General features: G+C 42.0%; 2 protein-coding genes across 5 annotated transcripts in view; one reads left to right on the forward strand and one right to left on the reverse strand.

Moving 5' to 3' along the window:
- Window positions 1-13,342, reverse strand: part of SUGCT (succinyl-CoA:glutarate-CoA transferase) — a 249,485-nt gene extending 236,143 nt beyond the window's left edge. The window contains exons 1-3 of the mRNA XM_066343682.1: window positions 13,334-13,342; window positions 12,925-13,244; window positions 11,600-11,658 (exon numbers count right to left, since the gene is read on the reverse strand). Of these exons, the coding sequence (XP_066199779.1) occupies window positions 11,600-11,658; window positions 12,925-13,244; window positions 13,334-13,342 (388 nt within the window). The remainder of the gene's footprint in view (window positions 1-11,599; window positions 11,659-12,924; window positions 13,245-13,333) is intronic.
- The window catches only part of MPLKIP (M-phase specific PLK1 interacting protein), a 138,266-nt gene continuing 134,326 nt past the window's right edge, over window positions 13,160-17,099 (forward strand). For 2 of the 4 annotated variants that reach the window (XM_066343320.1, XM_066343319.1), the window contains exon 1: window positions 13,165-13,851. In XM_066343320.1, coding sequence (XP_066199417.1) covers window positions 13,498-13,851 — 354 coding nt within the window. In that variant the 5' untranslated portion in view covers window positions 13,165-13,497. Of the gene's footprint in view, window positions 13,852-15,329; window positions 16,030-17,099 lie in introns of those variants that run through there. The other 2 variants (XM_066343316.1, XM_066343317.1) reach the window with 2 other exon arrangements.

The following is a 17,099-nucleotide window of genomic DNA, read 5'->3' on the forward strand; positions in this document are numbered from 1 at the left end:
GCGGTCCGGTGGCAGAGCAAGCTCCCTTTCGCCGGGAGCGTCCCCAGCAGCCCGCGCACTGCGAGTGAGAGTCCCCAGCCACCGGCATGCCCAGAGCACCCCATTCGCTTGCATACCCTGAACGTCTCACTCGCCCATGTGCCCAGAGCACCCCACTCGCCCACACACCCAGAGTGCCCCATTCTCCCACGCACCCAGTGCACCCCAGCCGCCAGCGGCAAGGCAAGCGGGAAGGGTGCCAAAGCTATCTTCCCTACTCCGGAGCTTCTCTCCGTGGGCGGGGCACCTCACCCAGCCATTCAAGCTAACAATCAAGCATTGGGGGAGGGGCACGTGGGCAGCTTGAAATACTTTCTGGAGCACAGCTGCAGATCCAATCACTGATAGCTTAACCCACGAAATCTGCGCACCCACAGGGCTCTAATTGATAAGATCTCTCTCAGTTCTGCGATCCAAGACAAGAGGCGTGATATTTTTTAGTGCCTCTCGCTAAAGGGGCGGGGGCAACTTCTGATTGACAGAGCCTTCATATTCATGGATATACGCTAACAAGAGGGATGTTGGGCAGATAAAATGTATTATGCTCACTTTGTTAAAGATGGTGCTGCCCACATGGAGGCCGTTGCCCAGGTGATATTAATGTGTGTTGGGGGCAGGCAGAATCCTTGTAGCCTGGGGCTTGGTTTTGGGATTAAGCCTTTCCCACCCTTTTTGATGTGGGATGGTACAATCCCATCTTGACTCAGATAAGTGACTTTGTATTAGAGACTTCCCTATTATGTATATTGGATTAAAGGTTTGGATTTCTACACTATAAAATAGGGGCCGAACAGGAGTTTGCTCTCTTGGTTCCTGGGATTAGCGTTAGAGAGCAGAGCAGAGAAAGGCCACGTGGAGGAGGCCAGGAGAAGCAGCCAAGATGGCGGAGTATTGAGTGAGAAGCCAGTTAGTGCAGAGTTTGTGCAGGGAGAGGGAAGGAGATGGGGAACAGAGGTGGATAAGTCTGGTGAACTAGAAACCTTTGATTCTAGGAAACTCGGATAAGTCAGTAGCTTTGTGAGCACTGAATGTGAGTGCGTTTTGGAGCCCAGTGTGTGTTTTTCCTTGCCCACTGGGTGCAAGCTAGGATTAAAGATGATGGCCCATCAGCTTTTGGCTCCGTTGTTTCTTTACCGACTGTCTGAATCCAATGTGAACCTGCATGGGCCGGGCTGCTGTGATGGTAGCCACGGCTGCTGGCTTTACAAGGGACTTGGCAGATGTTAAGATCTATACAGGAAGCAGCGACTTGTGCCTCTTCTTCCCAGCCAAATCAGGCTACAAAGTGTGGAAAGCCTGGGTTGAGTGGTCCAACTGAATGCTAGGTGCTGAACAGGCCTAAAGGCTTATTGAAAGTCACCTTGACAACAATTGGCTCCCAGCCCCGCCTGATTACACTGGAGGCTCTGACTGCCAGAGCCTTACGCTGAGTGGGGATAGAGTGGGGATTTCCCAGCTCTTTGAGCCTCTTACTCCCCAGGCAGAAGCAGTGGCAGCCTCATAGTTGGATCACCAGGCTGATAATTCAGGAAGGGGAGACTAGGAGAGAGGCTCCGGGAAAGCAAACTCTCTCATTGTTGGACCCTGCAAACACCAACAAGCATTGACTACCAACGAGACTAAAGCCAATTATATGACATTGCCATAGAATCCCATCAACTGCAAATCCCTACCTAAGCGTGACACAGGGGCAGAGCCTAGGTTACAGAGTCACTGACCAGGAAGAGGGAGAGAAAAGAAAAAGGAAGAAGTTAACCTCTCAAAATCAAGAAAAATCCACAGACTTTATAACTTGTTCCACTATTTTTTCATTGTTATTTGTTTCTTCAATCTTATTGCCTTTATTATTATTTCTATTTCCTCCACCTCAGTCCTTTTATTCTCTGCCCATCTTATTCTTCCCTTTTCTTGAACTACACTACCCATGAGTGTTACATTTTATTTCTTTTCTTCATCCTTACTCTCCTTTAGGGTTACACTCCAAAACCCTTAACTCTCACTCTCTCCCCTTTTGTTTTTTTTCTTTTCCTTTTTTTCTTCCTTCGTTTTTCTCTTTTTCTTATTTCTCCCTTTCTATTTGTTTCTTCTTTTCTCCTTTTACTTTTCCTCCCATTCAATCCTCAATCACGAACAAATTATTTAATCTGGGACTCAAGGTTTTTTGGGTTTTTTTTGCTTTTGTTTTTGGTTTTTTGTTTGTTTGTTTTTGTGGCATTTTGGGTACTTTTTCCTTTGCTTTTTAACTCATTAGCATTCCTCCCAACCCAAGATCTCCATTGTATTTAGTCTTTGCTCCACTTAATACAACAGATTTTTACTTATATTTTTTTCTTCTTTATTATTCTTTTCTCCTTTTTTCTGTTTCCCTCTTATCCCTCTCATTATACCTCTTAGTCGACCATCACTTACAAGCAAATCATTTTATACTTGTCTAAAGTTTTCTCCATTTTTTGCATTTAGAAGGTCCCTACTCACTTTTTTACCCCTTGAACTCTTCACCCCAAATCAGGCCCTCCGTTATAGGCAGTTTTTGTTCCACTTAGCATAATATAATTCACAGGTCATCACGATATTTCCCTAAGGAGATGAGAGGAGGGGAAGAGAAGAAAGAAAAAAGGGGGAAAAAATAAATTATTACTGTTTTTTTTTGTGTGGGGTGTTTTTCTTTTTTCCTTTTTTTTTCTTCTTTTTTTTTTACTTTTTATTCTTTATTAATTCTAATTAGTGCTATCAACAAGACCACCCTCAGACGCCAATAAGAAAAAGAAAATCAAATATTATGGATACAAAAGATAGGTAACACAAATAGATGTGGAAAAATCTATGGAGAAAAAAATTTAACATATTGGAAACCTTGGAGCTAAATGACAGAGAATTTAAAATAGAATTCCTAAAAATACTCAGAGATATACAAAAAAAAACCAGAAAGGCAATTTAGGGAGCTCAGAAAACAACTCAACGATCACAAAGAATATATTACCAAGGAAATTGAAACTATAAAAACAAATCAAACAGAAATGAAAAACTCAATTCATGCGCCGAAAAACGAGGTAACAAGCTTAGCTAATAGAACAGCCCAGATAGAAGGTAGGATTAGTGAAATAGAAGACAAGCAACTTGAGGCACAACAGAGAGAAGAAGAAAGAGACTCAAAAATAATAAAAAACAAGAAAGCCCTACAGGAATTTTCTGACTCCATCAGAAAGAATAACATAAGAATAATAGGTATATCAGAGGGAGAAGAGAAAGAAAATGGAATGGAGAATATACTCAAACAAATAATAGACGAGAACTTCCCAAGCCTGTGGAAAGAACTAAAGTCTCAAATTCAAGAAGCAAACAGAACATCAAGTTTTCTTAACCCCAACAAACCTACTCCAAGGCACATCATAATGAAGATAGCACAAACCAATGACAAAGAAAAAATTCTCAAGGCAGCCAGGGAAAAGAAGAGTACAACATATAAAGGAAGGCCTATTAGATTATCATCAGATTTCTCAGCAGAAACTCTACAAGCTAGAAGAGAGTGGACCCCAATATTTAAAGCCCTGAAAGAGAGGAACTTTCAGCCAAGAATACTATACCCATCAAAGCTATCCTTCAAGAACGAAGGAGATATAAAAACATTCACAAATACAGAAAAGATGAGGGAATTTATCATTTCCCACTCCAGGAAATACTAAGGGGGTTTTCCAACCAGATTCAAAGAACAAAACAAAACAAAACCACAAGTAACAGCTCCACCAAGAACACAATAAAACCAAATTTATACTGTGACAACAAAAGAAAAAAAGGGGGGGAGAGGATGGAGATTAACAGTAGCAAAGGACGATGAAGGGCAGAAATACTCATAAGATAAGGTACTACAATGAATATGGTAGGTACCCTTTTCATTACTTAATGGTAACCACCCTTGAAAAAATCACCACAAAAACACTTGACTTAAAAAAGGTAGCAACAGAGGAAAGAAGTATGGAATACAAACAAACAAAAACAAACGATAGAAAAACAAAAGAGAAGAATCAAACAAGATACAAAACTAACAGAAAGCAATTTATAAAATGGCAATAGGGAACCCACAAGTGTCAATAATAACACTAAATGTAAATGGATTAAACTTACCAATAAAAAGACACAGAGTAGCAGAATGGATTAAAAAAGAAAATCCAACTGTATGCTGCCTACAAGAAACACATCTAAGGAACAAGGATAAAAACAAATTCAAAGTGAAAGGCTGGAAAAAAATACTCCAAGCAAACAACACCCAAAAAAAAGCAGGTGTAGCAATACTCATATCTGAAAATGCTGACAACAAGACAGCACAAGTACTCAGAGACAAAAATGGTCATTTCATAATGATTAAGGGGACACTGAATCAAGAAGACATAACAATCCTTAATATATATGCACCAAACCAAGGAGCACCAAAATATATAAGACAGCTACTTATTGACCTAAAAACAAAAATGGACATAAATACAATCATACTTGGAGACCTCAATACACTGCTGACGGCTCTAGATCGGTCATCCAAACAGAGAATCAATAAAGATATATTGGCCTTAAACGAAATACTAGAACACCTGGATATGATAGACATCTACAGGACACTTCATCCAAAAGCGACAGAGTATACATTTTTCTCTAGTGTACATGGAACATTCTCAAGAATTGACCATATGTTGGGCCACAAAAACAATATCAGCAAATTTAGAAAAACTGAAATTGTACCAAGCATATTCTCTGATCATAAAGCCTTGAAACTAGAATTCAACTGCAAAAAAGAGGGAAAAAATCCCACAAAAATGTGGAAACTAAACAACATACTTCTAAAAAATGAATGGGTTAAAGAAGAAATAAGCGCAGAGATCAAAAGATATATACAGACTAATGAAAATGACAAAATGACATATCAGAATTTCTGGGATGCAGCAAAAGCAGTAATAAGAGGAAAGTTCATATCACTTCAGGCCTATATGAACAAACAAGAGAGAGCCCAAGTAAACCACTTTACTTCACACCTTAAGGAACTAGAAAAAGAAGAACAAAGACAACCCAAAACCAGCCGAAGAAAGGAGATAATAAAAATCAGAGCAAAAATGAACGAAATAGAGAACAGAAAAACTATAGAAAAAATCAATAAAACAAGGAGCTGGTTCTTTGAAAAGATCAACAAAATTGACAAACCCCTGGCAAGACTCACCAAGGAAAAAAGGCACAGGACTCAAATAAATAAAATCCAAAATGAAAGAGGAGAAATCACCACAGACATCATAGATATACAAAGAATTATTATAGAATACTATGAAAAACTATATGCCACCAAATACAACAATCTAGAAGAAATGGATAAATTCCTAGAACAATACAACCTTCCTAGACTGAGTCATGAAGAAGCAGAAAGCCTAAACAGACCAATCAGCAGGGAGGAAATAGAAAAAACTATTAAAAACCTCCCCAAAAATAAAAGTCCAGGCCCAGATGGTTATACTAGTGAATTCTATCAAACATTCAAAGAAGACTTGGTTCCTATTCTACTCAAAGTCTTCCAAAAATTTGAAGAAGTAATACTTTCAAACACATTTTATGAGGCCAACATAACCCTCATACCGAAACCTGGCAAGGATGGCACAAAGAAAGAAAACTACAGATCAATATCTCTAATGAATACAGATGCTAAAATACTAAACAAAATACTAGCAAATCAAATACAACAACATATTAAAAAAATAATACATCATGATCAAGTGGGATTCATCCCAGAATCTCAAGGATGGTTCAACATACGTAAAACGGTTAACATAATACACCATATCAACAAAACAAAAAACAAAAACCACATGATCTTATCAATAGATTCAGAAAAGGCTTTTGATAAAATACAACACAATTTTATGTTTAAGACTCTCAACAAAATGGGTATAGAAGGAAAATATCTCAACATGATAAAGGCCATATATGATAAACCATCAGCCAACATCATATTAAATGGCATAAAACTGAGGACTTTCCACCTTAAATCAGGAACAAGACAGGGTTGTTCACTCTCTCCACTCTTATTTAACGTGGTGCTAGAAGTTCTGGCCAGAGCAATCAGACAAGACAAAGAAATAAAAGGCATCCATATCAGAAAAGAAGAAGTAAAGGTATCACTTTTTGCTGATGATATGATCCTATACATCGAAAACCCAAAGGACTCCACAAAAAGATTACTAGAAACAATAAACCAATACAGTAAGGTCACAGGATCCAAAATTAACATACAAAAGTCCATAGCCTTTCTATATGCCAACAATGAAATATTAGAAAACGAACTCAAAAAAATAATCCCCTTCACGATTGTAACAAAAAAAATAAAATACCTAGGAATAAACATAACAAAGAATGTAAAGGACCTATATAACAAAAACTACAAAGCATTGTTAAGAGAAATAGAAAAAGACACAATGAAATGGAAAAATATTCCTTGTTCTTGGATAGGAAGAATAAATATAATTAAAATGGCCATGTCACCCAAAGCAATATATAAATTTAATGCAATTCCCATCAAAATTCCTATGACATTTTTTAAAGAAATGGAACAAAAAATCATCAGATTTATATGGAACTATAAAAAACCCTGAATAGCCAAAGCAATCCTAAGGAAAATGAATGAAGCTGGGGCATTACAATACCTGACTTTAAACTATATTATAGGGCCACAATAATCAAAACAGCATGGTATTGGCAGAAAAATAGACACTCAGACCAATTGAACAGAATAGAAAGCCCAGAAATAAAACCACATATATATGGTCAAATAATCTTTGATAAAGGGGCCAACAACACACAATGGAGGAAAGAAAGCCTCTTCAACAAATGGAGCTGGAAAAACTGGAAAGCCACATGCAAAAGCACGAAACTCAAGTACAGTTTGTCCCTTTGTACTAAAATTAATTCAAAATGGATCAAAGACCTAAATATAAGACCTAAAACGATAAAGTACATAGAAGAAGACATAGGTACTAAACTCATGGACCTGGGTTTTAAAGAACATTTTATGAACTTGACTCCAATGGCAAGAGAAGTGAAGGCAAAGATAAATGAATGGGACTACATCAGAATAAAAAGTTTTTGCTCAGCAAGAGAAACTGATAACAAAATAAACAGACAGCCAACTAAATGGGAAATGTTATTTTCAAACAACAGCTCAGATAAGGGCCTAATATCCAAAATTTACAAAGAACTCATAAAACTCAACAACAAACAATCCAATAAAAAAATGGGAAGAGGACATGAACAGACACTTCTCCCAGGAAGAAATACAAATGGCCAACAGATATATGAAAAGATGCTCATCTTCATTAGTTATTAGAGAAATGCAAATCAAAACTATAATGAGATACCACCTCATCCCTGTTAGATTAGCTATTATCAACAAGACAGGTAATAGCAAATGGTGGAGAGGCTGCGGAGAAAAAGGAACTCTCATCCACTGTTGGTTGGACTGTAAAGTAGCACAACCATTATGGAGGAAAGTATGGTGGTTCCTCAAAAAACTGAAAATAGAACTACCTTATGACCCAGCAATCCCTCTACTGGGTATATACCCCAAAACCTCAGAAACATTGATACGTAAAGACACATGTAGCCCCATATTCATTGCAGCACTGTTCACAGTGGCCAAGACATGGAAACAACCAAAAAGCCCAAGACTGGATAAAGAAGATGTGGCACATATACACTATGGAATATTACTCAGCCATAAGAAATGATGACATAAGATCATTTACAGCAAAATGGTGGGATCTTGATAACATTATATGGAGTGAAATAAGTAAATCAGAAAAAAACAAGAACTACATGATTCCATACATTGGTGGCACATAAAAACGAGACTAAGAGACATGGACAAGAGTGTGGTGGTTACCAGGGGTGGGGGGAGGGAGGATGCGGGAGGGAAGGAGGGAGAGGGTTAGGGGGAGGGGGAGGGGCACAAAGAAAACTAGATAGAGGGTGACGGAGGACAATCTGACTCTTGTCATTTAATGACAAGATAACCTAGACATGTTTTCTTTGAATATATGTACCCTGATTTATTAATGTCATCCCATTAACATGAATAAAAATTTATTTTAAAAAAACAACAACAGATGTTAAGTAGACTTTGAGTTTAAAGTCTTTGCCTTCTCAAATCACTGACCATCTGATTAAAAGAACATTATCAACTGACAAGTGGTGCAGTGGATAGAGCGTCAATCTGGGACACTGAGTTCCCAGGTTCAAAACCCCAAGGTTGCCGGCTTGAGTGTGGGCTCACCAGCTTGAGCACAGAGTTACTGGCTTGAGCCAGTGACATGATCCCATGGTCACTGACTTGAGCCTAAAGGTCACTGATTTCAATTCCAAAGGTCACTGGCTTGGCTTGAGTCCCCTGGTCAAGGCACATATAAGAAGCAATCAATAGGCCCTGGCCGGTTGGCTCAGCGGTAGAGCGTCGGCCTAGCGTGCGGAGGACCCGGGTTCGATTCCCGGCCAGGGCACATAGGAGAAGCGCCCATTTGCTTCTCCACCCCTCCGCCGCGCTTTCCTCTCTGTCTCTCTCTTCCCCTCCCGCAGCCAAGGCTCCATTGGAGCAAAGATGGCCCGGGCGTTGGGCATGGCTCTGTGGCCTCTGCCTCAGGTGCTAGAGTGGCTCTGGTCGCAATATGGCGACGCCCAGGATGGGCAAAGCATCGCCCCCTGAGGGGCAGAGCACCGCCCCTGGTGGGCGTGCCGGGTGGATCCCGGTCGGGCGCATGCGGGAGTCTGTCTGACTGTCTCTCCCTGTTTCCAGCTTCAGAAAAATGAAGGAAAAAAAAAAAAAAAAGAAGCAATCAATAGGCCCTGGCTGGTTGGCTCAGCAGTACAGCATCAGCCCGGCATGTGGCAGTCCTGGGTTCGATTCCAAGTCAGGGCACACAGGAGAAGTGCCCATCTGCTTCTCCACCCTTCCTCCTCTCCTTTCTCTCTGTCTCTCTCTTCCCCTCCTGCAGCCAAGCCTCCATTAGAGCAAAAAGTTGGCCTGGGCACCAAGGATGGCTCCATGGCCTCTGCCTCAGGTGCTAGAATGGCTCCAGTTGCAGCAGAGCAACATCCCAGATGGGCCGAACATCACCCCCCGGTGGGCATGCCGGGTGGATCCGGGTCGGGGGCATCCGGAGTCTGTCTGTCTGCCTCCCCCTGCTTCTCACTTCGGAAAAATACAAAAAAGAAAAAAAAAGGAGTAATCAATGAACAACTAAAGTGGCGCAACTATGAGTTGATGCTTCTCATCTTTCTCGCTTCCTCTCTCTCTCTCTCTCTCTCTCTCTCTCTCTCTCTCAAAAGAAAAAAAAAGAGTGCATTATCACAATTTGACCCTTGTCTCTGTGTATTGTTTTGTGGTGATAGGAAGCACAAACACTTGTGTTCTGGTTAAAAATTCATATTTCTTTACTTAGGGCAAATAATAATAAAAATTTTAAAAAGAAAAAGAACAAATCCTGAGTTCTGGTCCTATGTCTACTTTCAATGCGAATTTAAGCAAACCACTTAACATTTCTTGAACAATTTTTCATCTGTAAAAGGCATGTGGTCTATTCTTAGAAGTGATCCAAGGGGAATGTGCAGTGTTCCTAGTGAACAATAGAGTGAAGAAATAAGATGGAGTCACTATAGTTAAGTTGATAAATTACTACAGTCTAGTAGGTTAAGGTATGAGGAAACTCTTCTCTTCAGTAACCCTCTGATTATCCCCTGAAGGACTAGGGAAAGAATGTTCACATATAAAGATCATCTGACATACATTATCCAGGTCACAGGTAATCTAGAGCAGTGATTTTCAACCTTTTTCATCTCATGGCACACATAAACTATATACTAAAATTCTGCAGCACACCAAAAAAAAATTTTTTTTTTGCCAATCTGACAGAAAAAAGGATGTAATTTTTATCCATTCACAGCAGACAGCTATTGTTGTATTATTTTTTTTTACTTGGCAATCCAGGGAAAGAGGTTAGTGCCCCTAACTAAATAGTCAGATAGTGCGTGTTTTAAAAATTCTTGTAGCACACGGTTGAAAATCACTAATTGAGAGGATTACCAACTTGAACCAACCCAGAGACTAAGAATACAGGCCTAATTCTTCTCAAGAACATAATTTTTACAATAAAAATTATGGACCAAGAAGGGGCCACATATTAAACCTGACAAGCATAGGGAATGTCTGCACAGTGGCCTGACAAACTCAGAGACCTAAAGTAACCACATAGGATGCTCTGAAATGAAAACTTAACTAAAAGCAAGTCATGGCCAGTATTCACATCCTAGAACCATATCTTCCTTTACAAGGTCAATGTTTACCTTAAGTGAGCCTTTTTTTTTTCTTTTTTAGTGAGAGGAGGGGAGGCAGAGAGACAGACTCCTGCATGCTCCCCTACTGCAAGCTCACTAGGGAACAATGCTCTGCCCATCTTGGACCATTGCTAGGAACGGAGCCGTTCTAGCACCTAAGTCAGAGGCCATGGAGCCATCCTCAGCGCTCAAGGCCAATTTTGCTCAAACTAATGGAGCCACAGAGGCAGGAGGGGAAGAGAGAGGGAGAGAGAAGGGGGAGTTGTGGAGAAGCAGATGGTCACTTCTCCTGTGCCCTGACCAGGAATCGAACCAGGGACATCCACATGCTGAACTGACAGTCTACTACTGAACCAACTGGCCAGGGTATTACTGTCTTTTTGCATCTATGAAACATACCTTTGGAATGCCACTATAATCCCCTTTTCCAAACCCCTCAAGGGTACCTACCCTCCCACCAGAGCAGAAAACCACAGAACCCGTCATTGTTAGCTTGTTGCCCAAATACCAGCTCTACGCACTGTAAATGTTCATCTGTAACTATCCTGCACTCACCAATAGAAAAGAAGCCTTTGTTTCTCCGTTTTACTTTTTATCCAATCCCAGAGATTTCCCCACTTTGCTTTCTTCTGCCTCCCTAATCACCAACAGAGTTCATGAAACCCCCTTACACATCTTTAAATTGTAATGCATAAAATAAACTGCAAAACTGCCATTCTCTAAAGCATTTTCTCAATCCTTTGAAATTTTTGCCTCCTGGCATTGTCATCAGTTTAGCTCAAGTAAACTCATGAAAATTCTCCACAGATTTGGATGTTAACAGAATTCTTAGTTTTTCTTCTTCCAAATGTTGGCTAGTTGTGTTTCTGGTTTGCAAACCGTAAGACCCTTGAATAAATCTTTATCATTTATTTCTAACCAAAGCCTCCAGACTCTTTTTAGTTCATTTGACAAGATAATTATCATGAATTTACTTGCCTGACCTGTGGAGGCACAGTGGGTAAAGCATGGACATGCAATGCTGAGGGCACCTGGTCAGAACCCCAAGTTTGCTGAGTCAAAGCACATAAGAGAAGCAACTACTATGAGTGGATGCTTCCTCCACCCCTTCTCTCTCTCTCTTCTCTCTTAAAAAAAAATTACTCTCCCTCAATCCTCATATATATCTTTAAGAACGATGAACAGCACACTGTCATGCTTAACCTACCTGTCAAAAATGTCCCACTGTATTTCTTTCCCTCCCCCTTTTCTAATGCAAGTTCATAGCTGTAGAAGATAGCAAGATATCATCATAGGGAAGAATATTCTGGAACTGTAAACCAAGTAAAAAGACAACTTACAGCACTTTACTTAATTCTGCAAAATAATTTGTCAGTTAAAAAAATTAAGTTAATTTTGTTCACCACACCGTTATTTTTCTGCTCCCACCCTCCAGAAAAAGTACATTGGTTGATTATATGAAAGGGACATTTGAGAATCAATGATAAATATAATGTGGCCTGTTGATCCAATAACTACTATTTGAGTGCTCAATTACCAGGCATTAAGGTAAGCACCAAAGGCAATGTCCAGAAAGAATTTTGACTATAAGTATTTAATAAAGTGGATAATCTGGGGTCCTCAGGCATTAATTATATCACAGAGCCTTGATGAGACTATTCTGCCTTGACTGGTTCTACAATCAAAGGTGAAATTTGGTAAACTGAATTCTCTCAAAATAAAAAATAAATAAAAACTGGATCTGCATTCAGCAAAGCGGCCAGTCGCTGGGCAGACCGCTGCCCTGGTATCACAGAGCCCAGAAGAGGAACGCAGCGCCCAAACATGTGCAGGCCACCACGACTCTAAGACTAAGTTCTTTAAGGCTGTTCCCTGCAAGCTGATTTTAAGACTCAGTGACTATAACCCCAAATTATGAAGGCGTAAAAAAAAGTTCTATAAAACTACAGTCAATATAAATTTCGAATTCTGAACAAATTCTGGGACAGCTGGTATAAAGGCATGCTTTGTTATACGTGAAGTGTCGTTCTTGAATTATCACATTTTCTTTATAACTAAGATTCTGTGAAACAATCAAGATTCTAAGAGCTTTGGTCAAATTTTGCTTTTTTGAAAATCAGTAACCCTGCTTCCCAGCCATGTCCCCAGCCTGCTAATCCAGACGGGAGTCAAGTCCTGCACTTGTTTGCACAGCCTCTCCAACTTCAAGGTGCTGGCTACAGCCCCTTCACAAATGCGGAGGTAAAATTTTTAAGTTGTTTAAACTTGGGGGACGAGAGGGCTGGAGTAGCCAAGAGAGGAGGGCCGTCGTCTACTGTGACCTCGGGGGGCCGACAATGCTAGGCACTGACGGTAGGCGGGAGCGCGGACGGGACAGCTCAGGCCCGCGCCCGGCGGGGAGGCTGTAAGACCAAAGGGCGCGCGGCGGGGCAGCGGGATCTTCAGGGCAGCTCAGGTGCATTCCTCTGGGCACTGCCGGAGGTAGGAGGCTAGGGGTCGCCTGCGCTGCCCGCACCGAGTCTGGGAGGGTACCTGATTGCGGGCGGCTGGTCCACAGCTGCCTCACCCCCCCCCCCCGCCCCCCCAGCTGCAGATAACGCTGGTTCCCCGCGGAGCCGCGGTTCTCGCCAGCGCCGCCAGCATCTCGAGCCTCTTGGTCCAAGTGACAGGACCGCAGCGCGCGGCCAGCCGCCGCCAGGGGCGCCCACAGCCGCCTCAGACCCCGCCCCCGCCGGCCGCCTCAGACCCCGCCCCGCCGGCAGCGGGGGCGCCGGAAGCGGCTCTTTGGTCCTACGTCCTTCGCGTGGCTGGTGTCTGGTCCGTCCATCTCGACCAAAGACCGCGAGACTGCACTGGTTATTACCGGGGTGGATGTTGATCCTTTCCTTTATACCTTCTTTCTCCTGCCTTCACTTGAATTAGCTCAAGTTCAATAACTCACTATTACCATACACCTAGCGGAACCTTTGCGAAGCCGGAACCTTTGTGTTGTATGGCGCTGGCAGCCCGAGGACTGTTTTGGAAAATGACCAGCAATGCACTGTGACGGGTTTGTCGGGACAGTTCCGGGGACGATCAGCAAGGTCTTCGTCTCCGTCTCCAGATATGCACCGACCGAACTTTCGACCTTCGACTCCTCCTTACCCCGGCCCTGGTGTAGGAGCCTGGGGTAGCGGGAGCAGCTTCCGGGGTCCCCCGAGCGGAGGCGGACCACGGCCGCCCTCCCCTCGGGACGGGTACGGCAGCCCGCATCACACGCCGCCGCACCACACGCCGCCGTACGGGCCCCGGTATAGGCCCTACGGGAGCAGCCACTCGCCGGGACACGGCGGCAGTTTCCCCGGGGGCTGGTCCGGGTCTCCGTACCCTGGCGGCTACGCTGGCTCCTACTCCAGGTCCCCCGCGGGGTCCCAACAGCAATTCGGCTACTCCCCAGGGCCGCAGCAGACCCACCCCCAGGTAATAAATAGCCAGTGTTTGCCGACCTTACTGTATGGCAGGCATGGTGTTAATAATCCCTGTACGTGAATTATTTTTTAATCCTCTGTGAGGTGAGACGCTATTTGTAACCGCTTTGCAGATGAATAAACTGAGGCTCAGGGAAGTTAAATAACTGTCTTTAGATTACCCAAGAAAGTGGCAGAGCTCGCGCTTTTAGCCGCTACGCTGTCACTCGTGCGTATTTCCCTAATTCTGTCTCCTTCGTCATATCACTGACTATTCTGAGCCTGAGTCTCGGGAAGGGGGGCAGCAGGGGAAACGAGTGAATTCCCGCAGAAAGTTCATCTACATTATAGGGTTACAGGCTGCTAGCAATTTTATTTTTCTTCTCCCCTCACCTCCTCCATCCTCCTCTTCCCCCCCCCCCCCTTCCTCCTCCCATCTCACCCTATTCCCAGGCTTTGTTTTCGAGCTACCCTGGCTTCTCCAAGTTTTCTCTAGGGATATTCCGTGATAGTGAAAGTTTCCTGTCCCTCTCAGTGAGAGTGAAGACAGAACTTGAGAGTTTTTCGTTTTTTGTTTTTTTTTTTAAATAGGTTATTTCTGTTGTGTTTAGAATTTTTGTGGTTTACAACTTGCATTTACAACTTTACTTAGGCAACCAACCCCAACCCTTGGCTAATGAGATGGGAAGGTTCTAGAAATTTTGAAGCTGTAAGGTAAAAAGTTTTAATTTACCTAACGGGGAAAAAAAAAGGAAATTTTGAGGAAACATCGAAATACAGTTATTTCTTATTTCATCACCAACTGCAAAGTTAGAAAACCCAGAGTATTTGAAGTGTCAGTAGGCATGGAATTAATAATAAAAGAGCATATCAAGGTTTAAATACTTTTAAAAAAAAAAAACACTAGCCTGACCAGGCAGTGGCGCGGTGGATAGAGCATCGGTCTGGGATGCGGAGGACCCAGGTTCGAGACCCCGGGGTCGCCAGCTTGAGCGCGGGCTCATCTGGCTTAAGCAAAAAGCTCGCCAGCTTAGACCCAAGGTCGCTGGCTGGAGCAAGGGGTTACTCGGTCCGCTGAAGGCCCGCGGTCAAGGCACATATGAGAAAGCAATCAATGAACAACTAAGGTGTTGCAACAAAAAACTGATGATTGATGCTTCTCATCTCTCTCCATTCCTGTCTGTCCCTATCTATCCCTCTCTCTGACTCTCTCTCTGTCCCTGAAAGAAAACAAACAAACAAACAAAAAAACACTAGATGAAAGAAGTGTTTCATGTCCATGTGAAGAGGACATGTCCCAACTTTCTCAGTCCCAAGTGTTATTATTCAGGGTCTCAAGAAGAGGAGCCGCAAAGTGTGGACTTGGCATATGAATTTGGCTTCAAGAAACAACTTTCAACTAGCACTGTGATTCCAGCTAGCTTTTAAAGAAAAATTACCAGTTATCTCTACTAAGTGTTATTTTTTAACTGATGATTTTTTTTTCTAAAGGGTTCTCCAAGGACATCTACACCTTTTGGATCAGGGCGTGGTAGAGAAAAAAGAATGTCTAATGAGTTGGAAAACTATTTCAAGCCTTCAATGCTTGAAGACCCTTGGGCTGGCCTAGAACCAGTATCTGTAGTGGATATAAGCCAACAATACAGCAATACTCAAACATTCACAGGCAAAAAAGGAAGATACTTTTGTTAACAGTTCTGAAATTCAACTGGAAGCTTCATATGTCAGGAACATCTTGGACAAAACTTTCACTTGTGTACTTATTAAGTTGAACCCTGACATGGTGACTTTGATTGAATAATTAGTTGGTTCTTAGTGTTTTTCATCATGTCAAATAGTGTTGGTTAGAGAAGATGTATAGTAGGATAACTTGCAATATTTAGCTCTCTGAAAGTGCCTACCACATTTTGCCAAATATTTAACATTCTTGGTTATATAATGGACATTTGTCATTTAATGTCTTTCCAGTGTTTTAAAATAAAACTTTGTATTTCTAGCTATATTGTGGTTTTGTCATATGCTAAAGGAGTAGAATTATTTAAATAATGCTTTGTAAGCAGAATTTATAAGTAAATATTTTGCTTGCTACTTTTGAAAATAAAATAGATAAACCATCCTTTGAGATGTAGATAGTTCTATATTTGTTCATAGGGAAAAGAGGGGTAAGGGAAAATAATAAAGTAGATATCTGCTCCTATTCTAATCACGGTTTTATGTGCATATTTTATGTAATGCTTTTGTAAAGATGCATTGAAACTTAATTGGAAGTCACAGAAACTCATTTAAATTTAAGTAAAAAAGAGTTTTTATGCCCTTTATACTCATTTAACTAGAAAGGACAAGATCATACCTATTTCTTGCATAGCTAGATCAAAGTATTTTGTGTTTGAATTTCTCAATATTGGGGAGTCATTTTCTCTTGAGGCCAAAGAAGATGGCTATCAGCAGTTTCAAATCCCTTCCATGTGAAGAGGACATGTCCCAACTTTCTCAGTCCTAAGTGTTATTATTCAGGGTCTCAAGAAGAAGAGCTGCAAAGGAATGAGGCAGCAACAATACTGCAAGTGGAGGACCCCAATCTCTTCTGAATTGAGGTGCCTTAGAGAGAGAGAGATCAGTTACCCAATCTATTTATTTATTTATTTATTTTTTGTATTTTTCTGAAGTTGGAAACGGGGAGGCTGTTAGACTCCCGCATGCGCCCGACTGGGATCCACCCAGCATGCCCACCAGGGGGCGATGCTCTGCCCATCTGGGGTGTTGCTCTGTTGCGACCAGAGTCATGATAGTGCCTGAGGCAGAGGCCACGGAGCCATCCTCAGCGCCCGGGCAAACTTTGCTCCAATGGAGCCTTGGCTGTGGGAGGGGAAGAGAGAGACAGAGGAAGGAGAGAGGGAGGGGTGGAGAAGCAGATGGGCATTTCTCCTGTGTGCCCTGGCCGGGAATCGAACCCGGGACTCCTGCACGCCAGGCCGACGCTCTACCACTAGCCAACCAGCCAGGGCCTACCCAATTTATTTATTTATTTATTTATTTATTTATTTATTTATTTATTTTTATTATTATTTTTTTGGAGGGCTATTATCTTTAATCCTACCTTGCACCTGGCAGGCAAGTAAAAACACACACTGGGCTCCAAAACCCACTCATTCAGTGCTCACAAAGCTACTGACTTATCCAAGTTTCCTAGAATCAAAGGTTTCTAGCTCACTAGCCTTATTCACCTCTGTTCCTCATCCTCTTCTCTGTGCACAAACTCTG

This window comes from Saccopteryx leptura, chromosome 6 (genome assembly GCF_036850995.1).
Source record: "Saccopteryx leptura isolate mSacLep1 chromosome 6, mSacLep1_pri_phased_curated, whole genome shotgun sequence".
NCBI classification, from domain to species: domain Eukaryota; kingdom Metazoa; phylum Chordata; class Mammalia; order Chiroptera; family Emballonuridae; genus Saccopteryx; species Saccopteryx leptura.